At 43.5% G+C, this 15,363-nt stretch overlaps 1 protein-coding gene across 1 annotated transcript; it reads right to left on the reverse strand.

The window, feature by feature from the left end:
• Positions 1–2,264: 2,264 nt before the first annotated feature.
• Positions 2,265–13,312, reverse strand: CHMP2B (charged multivesicular body protein 2B). Its single transcript, XM_027663623.1, has 6 exons — positions 13,160–13,312; positions 10,018–10,109; positions 7,251–7,445; positions 5,377–5,479; positions 4,250–4,356; positions 2,265–4,108 (listed from the first exon to the last, which is right to left on the reverse strand). The coding sequence occupies exons 1-6, from the start codon at positions 13,191–13,193 to the stop codon at positions 3,995–3,997; spliced, it is 645 nt and encodes a 214-aa protein (XP_027519424.1). The 5' UTR covers positions 13,194–13,312; the 3' UTR covers positions 2,265–3,994.
• Positions 13,313–15,363: the final 2,051 nt, after the last annotated feature.

Consider the following 15,363-nt stretch of genomic DNA (forward strand, 5'->3'; position numbering starts at 1 on the left):
TGTGAGAACCACGACAGAGGGCAGGAAAAGGTGTTACCACAGCGTATAAATCTGTGTTCACCTGTTGCCATGTCCCCTCATTGGAAGGACACAACAGACATAGCAAAGGTCCCTATACAGGCCAAGATGCTGATCAAAGGTAAGATGAGTTGAAGCTGCTGACTCTCTGCTGGATTTAATGTGTGCACTGGATGTTACAGATGTCTCCTGCATTATGAGCAGTACTGAAAGGCTGGATGGAGGCAGGCTGTTCACCACCTTGCCTAATGTAAGGACTAGGAGTAAATACATGAAGCTGGAAAGAAGCTTAAGAAAAGAAAAAAAAGTGGTGGTTCTTAACGTGGTTGGGTCAAAAAAAACCCACTGTGGAACTTCTCCACTAAAACATGTGGGTGCCAGAAGTTGATTGACATGGATAAGTCCTCGGGTGGAAAGACACTCAAAGCTGTTGTGTGTAGAACTTTTGTAAGGCTCTGGAAGTGCTCTATGCTGAAAATAGGTAGGAGACTGGAAGGCAGGAGGGCTCTGCAGAGGGACCTGGACAGGTTGGAGAGTTGGGCTGATTCCAACGGGATGAGGTTCAACCAGGCCAAGTGTTGGGTCCTGCACTTTGGCCACAACAACCCCCAGCAGCTCCAGGCTGGGGACAGAGGGGCTGGAGAGCAGCCAGGCAGGAAGGGAGCTGGGAGTGTGGATGGACAGGAAGCTGAACAGGAGCCAGAGTGTGCCCAGGTGGCCAAGAAGGCCAATGGATCCTGGCCTGGCTCAGGAACAGTGTGGCCAACAGGTCCAGGGAAGTGATTCTTGCCCTGTACTCAGCACTGGTGAGGCCACCCCTGGAGTGCTGTGTCCAGCTCTGGACCCTCAGCTCAGGAAGGACATTGAGGTGCTGGAGCAGGTCCAGAGGAGAGCAACGAGGCTGGGGAAGGGACTGGAGCACAAGTGCTGTGAGGAGAGGCTGAGGGAGCTGGGGCTGTTCAGCCTGGAGAGGAGGAGGCTCAGGGGAGACCTCCTCACTCTCTGCAACTCCCTGACAGGAGGGGGGAGCCGGGGGGATGTTGGTCTCTTTTCCCAAGCAACTCTCAGCAAGACAAGAGGGTTCGGTCTGAAGCTGTGCCAGGGGAGGTTTAGATTGGACATTAGGAAGAATTTCTTTCCAGAGAGGGTGATCAGCCATTGGAATGGGCTGCCCAGGGAAGTGGTGGATTCTCCATCCCTGGAGGTTTTTAAGGTGAGACTGGATGTGGCATCAGTGCCATGGGCTGGGAACCACAGTGGTATTGGATCAAGGGTTGGACTCGATGATCTCAGAGGTCCCTTCCAACCCAGTTGATTCTATGATTCTATGATTCTAGTATTTGGGGAGGAAGTGTCATTTATGCTCATCATGTTCTTGCTGTTTTCCTGGGCACGGCTCCTGGGCACTTGTGGAGTGGGATTCCAGGTGAGAGGGACCTTGGTCTGCCCCCCTGGAGCCGTTCTTAGGTGTGTGTGCACAACCGTGTCGCTGTTCTTGGATGGAGGACTTTCAGCTCCTATTGAGGTGTTAGCAAGGATAAAGGAGTTTAAGGATTGAGTGGTGGGTTGGGTTTTTTTGTCTGCTAAGGGTGATTCCAACAGAACTTGTTTCTAAGGAGGGGATGTAATTTTGTTCGAGCAGATACAACATACTAACTACAACTGAATAAAAAGCAGGCAAGCCTGCAAACCTACCACACTTCTCAGTCTCTCACTGAAAGATTTTTATAGAGATTAAAGCTGAAGGATTTCAAATGTAACTTTTAACAAAACACCAGACTGATATTGATAGTAGCCCTAGATCAGCAGCCCTATTCACTCAAAACAGCAATGCCTTTATTCCTGTTCATCAAAGACCTGTAAAGAAAGAACTCATAATAGAATTATGCCCAATTTTGACAGTTATTAAAAGGATAAAGTGCACACCTCACTCAGAAAGGACATAAGCCTTGGTGTTCAACTGAGCTACAATCAGTCAGTAACATTTTATGCTATGTTCACATTATGATTTTTCCTCCTGTGCTGAAGAGCACGACTTGGGCACCCAGTTACAGACAAGGGAATGCGAACTTGAAAAAGTCTTTACTTAATGTTGACTTTAAGACAAAGGTCCAAAAGGAACTATTATAAATTTTGTGGTGCTTTATGGCTCAAGTCAAAGGAGTATTTATCAGAGCTCACAGGAGTACACAGAAAGCCTGCTAAGGGACAGATGTGTAAGACTAACCCTACAGAGGACAAAGTCATTGTGGAATAAAAAGCCTTTTATTAGATTTTTACAAAATAACTTGTAAAAAAAATTCACCTTGTATTGAATGTATGAAATATATTAACTTACACATTCCTACCCACTACCTGACAAATTCATAGTTTGTCCATTATTTCCTTGAAAGAACACCTGCATTTTCCATGCCCAAAACCCAAGGAAGGCTCTCCTATGAATTTTCTGTCTCTGCTGACTTCAATCCTAAACAGCAGATGGTGTGACAATAGTAGGTTCATTGAGGTTTCCTCCTACAGTTTCTCTAGCAGCAAAGTCTCTATATGAAGTTTGTCCCCCCACAATTATCCTGGTTTTGCTATCAGGAGGTGTTTTGCTTTTCTCTTTTTACAGCCAAGATGATTGTTGCTTCTGTTCCATGAACAGCCCCTCTAAATCAGCACAGCTGAGGGGTAAATAACCTCCAGCAGAGTCAGGGCTGAGGAATATCTGGGAAGTCATAACTGGGAACTGCATTTTCAGGCTTTGTCACCTGTTTCAAGTATCAACAGTTCTTATTTCATTAGCCCAGTGCATATTCCACTTAAAGCTAGAATCATGTTGATGCAGTTCAGAGACCATAGAAAAACCTTCACAAGAACCAGAACACTTTTATTATAGTGTTTTAGACAAGTAATTATCATTTATGATCCAAAAGTGTTCTCAAAACTAAAATTTAATTTAGCTTATCAATGTGATCAATTGCTTCTTAGCAAACAATACAGTTATGCACAGTTATCTTCCATTAAGAAATACTGTAAAATATATACAAATGTTGCTTCAGGTAAATGTCCTTTTTGCAAGTGCACAAGTTGCATTTTTGAACAAGTGCATTTCTCAGCTTCAGCACTGAGTCCCATCAGGTGCACAGAGAGGTCCCACCACAGTATTTTGTGAAACCATCCTAATTACAAGCTTACTCACCTCTCAAAAACTCATTCTGAAAGAAAATCACAAAGGTACAAGATTTATATACATAAAGGCACAGCAATTCTGTTGAAACCAGCTATGTTACAGTACAGTGGAGTTCAATCAGTGCCTTTCATGCAACAAAGTTCACTAACAAATGTAAATCCTCTTCCAGAAAAATTAACTGCACAAGGAGTGTATCCTTCCCTTCCAGTAAGAAGAATAACCAGCTATTATTTAATCAACTCAAAAGTTGCTACAGGAATTTGAAAGCATTATAGAAAATGCTTTTTCCTTCTGTTTAAATTTGCTAGGCTTTCAAGGCTATTTCTTAAGGAAAAAATAGTTTCCAACGAAGAGCAAAGGTGAAGTGTTAAAATGACAGACTAAGAATGTTTCTATAGTGATAGTTTTATAAAAATGATAAATCTTACATAGGTGCTGTCCTAGGAGGTGGCATCACTAGCCACAGAATAGCCAGTTCTAGAGAGATATCAGGAACTGAGATAGAAGAAAACTTTGAATTCAGAGGACAGATTTGGATCAGGTGTAAATGAACTTATCATTAGAACTACACCCCTGGTTGGCCCAGAGTCAAAGACGGTCCATGCAATGAACATACCAAAGGTACTTCTCTCTGTAAATTGATTTAATACATTCTTCCCTTCTCCTTCCTCCAGTACCAAGTTGTCACTTCTGAAGCTTCAGAGTTCTCCTAGAAATCAGTTGCACTGGGAGAGTATTTGCACTTTGTACAATCTGTCTACAGCTGAATAATTAGAAGGCAGACTCCAAACTGCCACCAAGCTAATCCACTCCCAGAGCTTTGAGCTGTCGTTCAATCTCTTCATCTGATATGGTGGCAGCTTTTGATGTTGATGCAGATGGCAAACCTCTGGCAGCTGAGGGAGCTTTGGCCATCTAGAAGAAGACAGAAGTTTTCTTTAGCCAGAAGAACAACACGTGTTATGACAAGCTGACTTTTAGAATAAAACTGTAAAACAAAAGGCAGCTAGGATAAACTATTTAAAAACCACATGACCTGAGTAAAAATAGCCATACCTTGCCAGAGATTTCAATTCCAATCTCATCAAGCACTTGATTAACAATATCTTGGCTTTCTTCCTCTTCATCAGAAGCGTCAAAAATATCATCCAGAGTATCATTGACTTAGGAGAAAGAAAAAAAAAATGTCCACATTAAGCAAGAACATAACTAATATAACCTAGTACCATCTTTCTACCCTCCCAGAACACAGTACTACCACTGCAGAGTAGTAATACCACTGGTAGCACCATTCCCAGCAGTAATAGAACTGTGTAAGGTACCAACAAGAAGCACCTGGACGTTGGAGAGGCTCCCTCACCTCTGCCTTGCAAAGCCTGTGAGCACAGCCAGGGAAACAACAGGTTAAGGCATTTATAAAAACTCTTGATTTCACTAAAATAGTTTGGCACCTGTATATCCCCCCCACCACACTGGATTTTAACATTTCTGAAAAACGTCTCCTATAGTTTCATGAAAATCCTTTTCCTCTTCTTCCTCCAAACTGCAAAGGTTTTCTACTGGTTTGAGTCCACACCATTTATTATGACCAACACAGTGGCAGGGATTAGGACAGGGAGGAGACTGTGCCAGCAACACCAGGAAGTTTGGCATTATTTAGCTGACAGTGGACACGTGCACTCAGGAACAAGAAACTTGATGCCTCCCCAAGAAGTCGCCTTGTGGCTTAAAATAAAAAAAAAAAAAGGAGACAAAACCAAACCATACCACCATGTAGGTGAGGCTGAGATTATCAATAATATCTAAATGAAGTGTCCAGTCACAGAAGAAGAAGCATGTGCAGAACTATCAGAAAAGACAGTTTTACAAGTCCCCCCCTCACCAGTTATTCAAAAAATGTTTTGACCTGGTTTCAAACCCTCTTCCCTTCCAGTATATTCTTTCTAAAAGTATGATGAATGTTTTGCAGGAAGATGGGAAGGAATGGGTCCTACATTTAATACCTAGAGGTTTTAAAAATGCTAAGGCTCAGTCTCACTGCTCAGAAATCCATTATTTTGTTTGCTCCTCGCTTTTGCTGTCAGTCTCCCTAACTGCAGAAATAAAACTTCCATCATCAATATTTCCAGACTGGTTACACCCTTCCAAGAGCAGCTACCTGCTCCCCACAGTGCAGAACTTACTCATTTCTTCAGTCATTTCCATCTTCATGTTCTCCTTCTGGAAATTCTGCATAGTTTGTAGTGTCTTTTGTGGATCCATTTTCTTATTAACTGCTTGCATTGTCTATTAGTATGGAAAAAACTCTTCATCATACAATGAAATACCAATATATTCATTTAGAAGGAATAAGGGTTTTCTAACAAAAACACTTCAGTCCTAATTTCTCCTTCCTTGTCTCTTGACATCCCATGAGAACTACAGATAAATGGTAGATCAACAGTGCAGTGTGCACCTAGTAAGAAATATTGCCATCTACCACCCTAATAGATATACTTTTAAATGCCTGCATCTTTCTTGCACCATGACCCTCTCCTGGAAAAATCAGCTGTTCTGAATGAAAAGAATGGGAGAATATTTACTAACCTGAAGGCTACACACTTTAAAGAAGTAACTGCAGGTTCTAATTCAGAAAGGAACATTTCTTTGACCCACCACCAGAGGACATCAAAAATAGCTGCACTGATACAGAGTTTATGTAACTTCAGAAAATAAGGGTCAGATGCATGATTAAAAGAAACAGGCAACTAAAATGAACTTAGTACCATGTCCAAAGTTAGTGCCATCCATGCTAAAAAGAATACTGAGAATACTTTGAAATCTTTGCATTCATATATTTGCCTTGCTCGTCGAGACAATTGATCTCATTTTTTTTTTTCACTGATGGTTTTATGAGATAAACAATTCTTTAAGCTTCCCAGTTGATAAGGCAAAATACTGACTTTAAAAGTGACCAAAAGAACTTAAGGCCTTCCTCTCCAATACCATTACACAAACTAGTCCGTAAAAGTACCTGTTGTGTATCAAAAAACATAATTTTTCTGGGTGATGGGTAATTTATTTAATATTTTTGTGGGTTTTTTGGTGGTTTTTTTTTTTTTCTGACTTAATCTTGATAACTAATCCAGCGACACTTAGGTTTGGAGAAACTTAATTCACGTAATAATTAAAAAGCAAGACCAACTTGTTCACATGAACACTGTTGCAGGAATACTGTTGATCCTGATCAGTTAGACAAGTCCCCTGTGTAAGTTTTTGCTACGACTTTGTACCACTGAAGGGCTGGGATTGGCACTGCTGTGTTTAACTGGCACCTCACCGGATTTAGCTCGGACTGGGATAAAAGCACACCTTGGTTCTACAGTGCTGTGAGCTAATTCTGTTTCCCACACCTCAGGCTGAACAATCCTCCTTGCCAAAAGCAAAATCCCTCTTGACCAATTCAGGGAAATAGGGAAAAGTTCAAAAACTAACTCAGATAACTGAGATTTTTCACGCTCTTCTATGAGATGAGATTTGTGAGAAAACTTAATGCAATACTGTTCCCTTAGAGGGCACAGAGAGAATAACAGAACTCCAGATTAGATTTCTTCAGGAACTTAAGATTCAAAGCAATAACCTACTTCTTGCCCAAGCCATAAAGCTGCTGTGACACACTGCCTTGATTTCTAGATGAAGCATGCCCTACTTTTTCCTCAATAAAAACTGCTAGTGACAATATATACAGGCAAGAGGCTGTAGAAGCATGGTTTGGAGGGGTTTTTTTTATGTACTAAAAGAGTTTTTTCACTGGCATTAGTTTATTTTTACCCTGTAAACATTTGACAGACGTCTAACCTAAGAAAATACGCTTAGATAGGTGGTAAGTGGCTGGACTGACTAAACAGAAATTCGATACTATAAATAAAATTACATTTCTCTCCTCTATCCTCAAGACCATTTGGGGCAGCAGGCAGTAACTTCTACCCTTTCGACTGTCTTATACAAAGCTACACAACTTAACTTTTGCAACCCTGTGCTGCATTTTAACGTGAAAGAATGTCCTGCAGTGCCTTACTTTGGCTGTGGTTGACATAGCTCCTGCCATCTTCATCTGAGAGTTCATGACCTTCGTTTGGGTCGACATAGAAGTGACTTTAGAGCTGACGGCGTACGTCCGATTCTTCTGCTTCCTCAGCTGCACCAGCTGTTTTGCCAGCACTTTACAGGCTTCTTTGTTACCAGTCTTAGCCATTTTCTTTATTTCCAGTTCCTGTTTAAAAAAGGGGTAAGGTTACTTCCACAGAATTTTCATTAAAAGGCTATAATTAAGCCTTAACGCCGACAATGAAATTCCGAAAGTGAGCTGTCTCCTGAATTTTTTTTATGACATTTAAAGTCATACAGATAGTTCCTTGCTTTTCTATCAAGGCTGTTTATCAGAATGAATGTAATGCTGGTATGATTTGACCACAAGAAAAGAAAACACAACAGAACTGAACTATAGTGTGGCAGCCCACAGTTCCCCCAAAGACCTCCACTTCTACGTGCACATCCAATTCCACATCTGGATAGAGAGCAACGCTTCTAAATCTTCAAAAAAAGTCCCAAAAAGTGAAGAAATTCTCATGGCCAGTCAACTACCAGTGCCATGACTCTAATCATCCTTGATTTCTTGCATTCACAGGCAATCAAACCACATTGCTCATGTAAGAAACACTTTTTCAGCCTTGAGACAACCTCAAAACCTTTTTGGGGAAGACGTAGATAAAGCTGGATGAACAATAATTAGAGGCTGTCTACCCTCATCATTTAGATGGACTTAAATTAAAACATAATAAAAATGGTATAATTTGTATACAACAACATGTGCTTATGCCATAAGAAAGACACTTCTGGCTTACAAGAGAAAAAAACCCCAAACCCCAATATGTCAGTTCAAAGAGAAATAATAAGCTATTTAGCCCAGAGGTACCAGGAAAAAGTCTGGCACAAATGTCAGCTGGGATTCTTCAAAGTATGCCTTCTGATTTGTGACTTGATAATGTAAACTTTGCAACCACTTCTTCCTTTACAGCCTTTTTAAGGAGGTCTTGCCAAATTAGCTCAGGTTTTTTGTATACAGCCATTCGAGCATTTTGATTTTTACCATTAAGCACAAGCAGCCTCTAAAAGACCAGCTTTCTCTTGTGATCCTTCAGGAGAATATGCCCACTACTGGAATGCAGTTGCTTCACTTTATGTGCACTGGTAATCCAGAAAAGTGAACTTATAAAAAGATATGGAAATAAAAAGATAAGTACTAGTCACCGGGACATGCAAAACATTTAAAGGTGAGTGTAAACTGAGCCCCTAATTTTAACAGCAAAGATTTGAAAACAGGGATTTTCTCACCAAACTGAAGACCTACATAGCATCTATAACTTGCTTTTTCAAGGTGAAATACAAACCTACACCAACCGTTGCTAAGTCACTGCAGATAATCCAGCTGCAGAAATCATACATGGATGATTTTTATTCTTAATTAAAAAGTATTTGGGTAAATTTTGGATCCATTATTTGGTTTTCAGAGGTTTGGGGCAGGTTTATTGAAGTCAGTTACGTTCTTGTGGAATAAAACTATAATAAAAATTCATATAGTCGTATCAGGTCACTGAACTGAAACAGAACTGTCTGCATACTTTGAGGTATTTTTATACTTAGAATTAATTGGGTTTTCTCAGAGTAGCATCTCAAAGATAAGGGAAAAAAAGTCTTTGTGAAGGAAGCCCAAAATGAAATGTCCTAAGATTGACTGTCAAGCCCTGGGTCCTTCACCTGATCTGACACTGAAAATTAATATTTACTGTACATTGATCCTCTCATTCTAACAGCAGATTTTAACTTTTTTCAAAGACATATTTTACTGCTCCTTTCTTCTTCTCCTCCCGAGAAATCCACCATTCCTGAATCAATTTACTGCACTAACCAAACCTTCATCCTGAGTACTCACGAACATTTAGGCGATTTCCAGAGTCGGAATATTTCACGCTGAAAAATGCCTTAGCAATGACCAACCTGTTACATCTCACGTGGTCAAAGGCTTCCAGAAACAATTTCTCCTCTCTCTTTTAGTTTCTTGTTCCCACCTCTGGGTATTCACACGACCTGCTGCCATGAAACATCACCTCAGTAGCTCCCGAAACCGGCCGGATTCGCGCAGCTTTTCCCACACTCCGAGCGTGTCTCCGTGCATCAAACCCCACACCATCTGTCACATCCATTTATCCAGCTATACTGCCACACAGGTGCAGCTTTCATTCACTTGAAAGCTCACACACAGGCAGTTTTAAACAGATCTTAATTTAGGCAAATAGTCTTACCGTTATCAGCTAATTTTAGGGAAGTTCTTCGTGAATGAAAATAACCACCCTATATGGGGTATTCCCAATATCCTATGGGTTTTCAAGCGCTCTCTCCCACTGGTAAGTCATGGGAACACGTGATGGCACTGCCACTTTCCACCACAAGACCACCAGTTTACAAGCCTTTTAGGAGAAGCCTTCTGAAGGATAGAAAATGTCAAGAACTGCAGGGAAAACCGATGGGGTTATTTTATCTGAACACATTGTTTCAGGATTTTCCTGTGTCAAGGACCGAGAATCACTTCTGAATATTAAAATCACGTTGGAAAAAAAAAAAATTACTAACTAAAAAATGAAAAGGGGAAGACAAGTTTTTTTAGTATTCCGGTATTGCAAAGATACACTGAGTTGTATCTTTAACACCTTGCAAGTTTTCCATTACACCTTGTGTGTGTTTGTGCTTGTTTTAAAGAGCAAAACGAAGTTCCCTGCTCTACTTACCAGTTGTTTTTCCTGCTTTTCAAGTGCTGCTCTGTCCCTGGTTATAGCCCTCTGTGTACCTCTTAACTCTCGATTTTGCTCCTTTATTATATCTGGAAAGAAAATATTGACAGGGAAAAGTTTTCAATACCACATAAACACCTGCTAAGCACCCTGCAGACACCCAGCAGCGTGTTTGACAGCCTCTCTTTGTTCAGAGTGAACTGTCAGCATTTCAGATACATGAAATATTGCCACAGTACAATTTCATGGATACCACGATTGTGTTTCAGCAGCATAGGCCATACCCTGTGCGATAAATAAATAAATAAATAAAGTTATTTTACTTGGGATGTTTCTTTGCACCATAACCACAACAAGAATCTTAACCCCACAGGAAGAGTTCAGTACAGATCCTTTTCTGTGAGTTCAACATCAACTCAGCCACAGTACATCCAGTGTCATCCCACTGCTTTTCAACCACTCAGGCCTAACTGCAACAGGTAGAGCAGCTGAAGAAATCTGATGTATGAGATCCCTGAGCAGCTGAGGAATTCCCAGGTCCACTAAAAGAGTGAAGATACTCCAAGATGCAAGTCCTGGATCCCGCTCTTCTCTGTCCTTATCCTGATCTGACAGAGCTTACTCTCCTCCACAAATGTACCACACTGCACAGCCCAACTTCAAGTCAGACTATAAAGCCACAGTGTTTGAGCATTTTCAATTAAAAGATGCTTAACAACATCAAGATAGGAAAGTGGAGGCCTTCATAACAAATTTAAGTCTCCTGACAACTGATGCAGCCAGCAGAAGCTTGAACACTGTCTGTCAGATGAAACCTATCATCTTTCATAGGGGTTTTGTCCACTGTACTATTAAAAAAATTATTAGTGATAACATCCTCTTATTAAAGCAAGTATTTTCGACAATCCAGGTATCAATCATGCTAGTTGCAATTAACTTCTGTTAGAATTTACAACGTCTGCTTAGGTGTGATTCACCCGGGCAAAGGCAGAGAGGTAGGTCTGCATCTGACTCAGCATCCTCTGACCTTTATAGAGGAAAGGAGCTGGTGGATTTAAGAGAGATTCCTCTCCTCTTAATGTATGTGTCTGCACAACACTAGATAACTTTGGGTGAGAGTCTGAAAGGAACAGACTTCACATAAACTTTGTTTAGAGCTCCTTCTTCTAACCCACAGAAGTAACATCACGGTAGGGCAAAGTCCTGAAGCACATGAAAAGCAAATACATACAGGCAGAGTTAATAACAGAGATGAAGGCATGAAGGATAAATTCTAGAACCACAGGCCACCCTTTTGATTTTTTTAAGGCTTGGGGCAATTTTTCTATGAACAGAAAGAAGTGTTCACATTCTTCATTCCCACATCCAGAAATACTGTAAAACATCCACTGCTGAAATTATTTCAACGGTAACAGGTTTGAATCAAAAAAAAAGAAAACCACAGAAATGCTCTGAAAAAGACACCTATTTTTACAGTGCTACTGCTACTCTGAGTACTACACAAAAAGCATCTTTAGGAGATGCAGACTTTTCAACAGACAATAAAGAAGAACTGGAAGAGGACATGGAATATAACACTGTTCTTCACACTGACAAAGCAGCAGTGGAAATCATTCTGAGAACAACGCTACAGGCAAGTAATTTTGAAGGTAGATAAATGTATATTGCTAACATAGCTGCACTTGCAAAAATTAAAGAAAAGGCTTAATAGCTACATACCAGACTGGCTTTTCTAACTATGTTAACTATTAAAAAAATAAAAATCCCTTAGTGTAGAAAGCTTGAGAGACAGGAACTTCACAGTGGTAAGAAACAAGAGCTGTACTTAAGTCAGGACACAATGAGGGCGAGCATGATGCTTATGTCCATGGTTTCTGGTCTCACAGAATGGCTCAAACCATGGATAGCAATAAACTGAAAGCAACCACTGTCTGCAGCTACAGGGCTTTTTTCATTTGCTTATAGAAGTGAAGGCCAAGATGGGAACCTGGCTGTTGTTTCTCTCTGAAAACTGAAGCAAATTCCCAGCTTTGCTTGAGCAGACAGAAGGTGATGGGGTGTTCCCAAGACAGTCTTCTGCCAACAGCCATTCCTGTGTGTCACGCCGCCGTCCCGCACACCAGGGGAAGGAGGCAGCACCGCCATTCCTTAAAACAGGTCGGACAAGAGACACCCAGGAAGGGCTTGACCTGGATCCTACAATCGGCCTTGGTCACAGCAGCTTGGTGCTGTCTCACTCTCCTACGATCTGCCTTGGTCACGGAAGCTTAGAGCCAACACCCCCTTCCCTCCCTCCCTCCCTCCCTCCTCATGTGTCGCACCAAAGATGGGAAGAGACAAGTGGGAACCCTACGTGTTCTCCCCCCGGTGACGAACGACTGGTGGATGCGCAGCGTCATTTTTGGCGAGCCCCTTTTCAAAGGCCGATCCCTCCCGACGTGACACAGGACACCCAACACGCCAGAACAGCCGGACCTGGGGCTCCCCAACCCAGGCCACGCCTGGGGCACAGCGACCTGGGGCGCTGAGGGGTCGCCAGCAGGACTTGCTGGCGGGTGAGTGCCCTTTTCCGGCGTTACACTGGGAGATCGTCATTTCTGCTCGAGTTTTTAGCGTTCCGGTGGCAGCCTGGCCACGAAGACATCAACGCCAACTTGTTTCCAGCCCCCAAGGGCCGAGCGGTGGCGGCTCCCGGCGCCTGAGCCTGGATCCCACACCCGCTCCCTCCTGGGCCCCGGCAGCTCCCGGCGGGCCTGCTCTGCTCCCTCGCTCCTCCTCCCTCACCCACAGCCCGGGACCGCCGGGATCGCCGGGCTCCCTCCCCTCCCGACGCCTCAGGAACTCCCCGCCGTGCCAGGGCCGGCCCGGCCCGGGGACTCTCCCCGAGCGCCGCCGGTGAGTCACGGCGGGCGGGCCGTGGCCTCCTGCTCCTGGTTCGCCTTCCTCTTCCCTCCTCCTCTCCCTGCGAGTTTCTCGGGACGCGGGGCCCGAAGCCGCGACCCCCGCGGGGCTCCCGCAGCTCCCCCCCGAGCCCCGGCCGGGACCAGCCCCGCGCCCGGGGCCGTGCGAGGGATGGGGACCGGGGATGGGGACGGGGCTGAGGGGCGGCCGCGGGGCCTCCCCCGGGGCACCCACTCACCGTCCACGGTCTTCTTCTTGAAGAGCGAGGCCATGGCGGCAGCCGGACCCCCGCAGCCGCCTCCGCCGGCTCCTGCTGCCGCCTCCTCCTCCTCCTCCTCCTGCGGTGACCAGGAAGCGGCCGGGCCACGAACGCCCGCCCGGCTCCGCCTCCGCGGCGCTGAGGGGCGGGATGGGGCCGGGCCGGGGCTCGGCGCTGCCTCCGCCTCCCCTGGAGCTCTGCGGGGACGGGGACACGCTCCCAGCCGGGGATGGGGACACGTTCCCAGCCGGGGATGCCTTCGCTTCTCCGCCCGGCAGGGATGGGGCAGCGGCTTCTCTTCCTCCCCGCCACCCCCGAGCCGCGGGAGAGGAACCACCAGCCCCCAACCCCACCCCGGGGGTGGCGGTGTCCCGGCATCCCCGCTCCCTGCACCGCTAAAATGGTTTCGTGGGGTTTATTTGGTTGGTTTTTGTTGTGTGGTTTTTTGTTTGTTTTTTTTTTTGGGGGGGGGTGTTTATTCGCGTGTAATTATTTAAAAATAAATAAATAAATAAACATTTAATTCAGTTCAGCGGTGTGGCGCTCTTCCGAGTTCGCCGCCTGGTTTTTCTAAAAGAAAGCGCCGGTTTCGTTGCGAGTAACAAGTTTTCGCTGTTTTGTTTTTGTTTGTTTGTTTGTTTGTTTTTTCCTGGGTCCCTTTAGTTCCTTCTCGCGGCTCGTTCTAGGCTGGAGTCCAGCCCGTGTGCCGATCCCATGGAAATGCAGCGATGCAGCCGCAGGGGTTTGGGCGCTGGCCGCGGTCGGACACGCCCGGGGTCGGTGCCTGCCTGTGACCCGCACCCTGGGGCTCAGGAGTTTTTTATTAAGGACCACCCCAACCCTGGGCCCTCACCCCGAGCTGTTGCCGCGTCTGGGGGACTGATTACACGTTAGTTTTCTAAGATAAGCCTTTGTCCTGAGGGTCACCGCCACCGTGCTTCGCAGGATGTAAGAGCGTGGAAGAAGGATTAATAATTTTCTTGGGTTTCGATGTCTAATTACAATTAATTTTTAATAAGGTAGTTTATAAGGTAGCTGAGGTTTCATCATGGGCAACTGCCTCCATACGCATCATGGCCTTAGAAAATAATTTTTAAAAAGGAGCTGCAGTAGAAAATAGAGAACTATTGGTTTGAGTACTGGCTAGATATACCTTTGATTATTTTAAAATGCTGGAGGGGGGGTATGTAAATTTGCAAGGAAAAAAAGGAGTGACTGGAACATAGTAATGCATTTTGATAGCTAGATATAAATTCAACCCAAGGAACAATTTTAAGTTTATGGTAGCAGTAGCCTAATAAACCACACTTTTATAACCTTGCATGGAAAACCAATCTATTAGAATATTATAATAGCAGTGGAAAGATGTATGTGGACATAGGAAGGTACACATTTTGTATTTGGTGTCAGTATTCCTTGATTTCCTGAAAATACTGATTTTGTTCTAAATAGCAAGCTTTCATTATTTTTCATGTGTCCCTTTAGTTATTTTTCAGTGATTGTTCTAGACTGAAATCCAGATCACGTGTGATGACACAGACACCACAGAACTTCAATGATTCACTATGAGGCAAGCTAAGCAAAATACACTTTACAAGTTTATTCCTGTATGTCTGTACTCTTTGTTAGGTCAGATCAGTCAGACATGGGTTGGTAAGCAAAACTGAAATCCTGGGTTTGAAAATGCACAGATGAAGGGGAGGAGAGCACTTGTAATTTAGATTCAGTTCCCCACTTTCCTTGAGAGAGTGGTTGGGCAGCTTAACCATGGGGTATCTTAAATTGTGCTAATTAGCTATGAGACCAGAAATGCGTTTTTCCACAATATTTCCTGATGAATGTTTAATTGTGATGAGGTAAACAAAGATGTCTGTAATAAGCTTCATGGTTGCAATAAATAAAGTATGTCTGAGCTATTGCTTGCCAAGACTTTTTTTGTGCTCCAAACCTCAATGCTGTGATGTTATTATATACTTTGGTAATAGTGACAGGATAAGAGAAGTCCTCGAATTCATCTTTTGAATGAGTAATGTTTAAAGTGTTTGTTTCTGTCCAGTTTCAGGATCTATTCACAAATCAAAACGTAAAAAGAATATCTTAGTACTTTACGCTATAGACAAACTTTAAAAATCAATCAGACAGAAAAAAAATAACCTTTCTTAGTGACTACATGCAGATATAGT

The sequence above is a fragment of the Corapipo altera genome, unplaced genomic scaffold (assembly GCF_003945725.1).
Source record: "Corapipo altera isolate COAL_440 unplaced genomic scaffold, ASM394572v1 165, whole genome shotgun sequence".
Classification (NCBI taxonomy): domain Eukaryota; kingdom Metazoa; phylum Chordata; class Aves; order Passeriformes; family Pipridae; genus Corapipo; species Corapipo altera.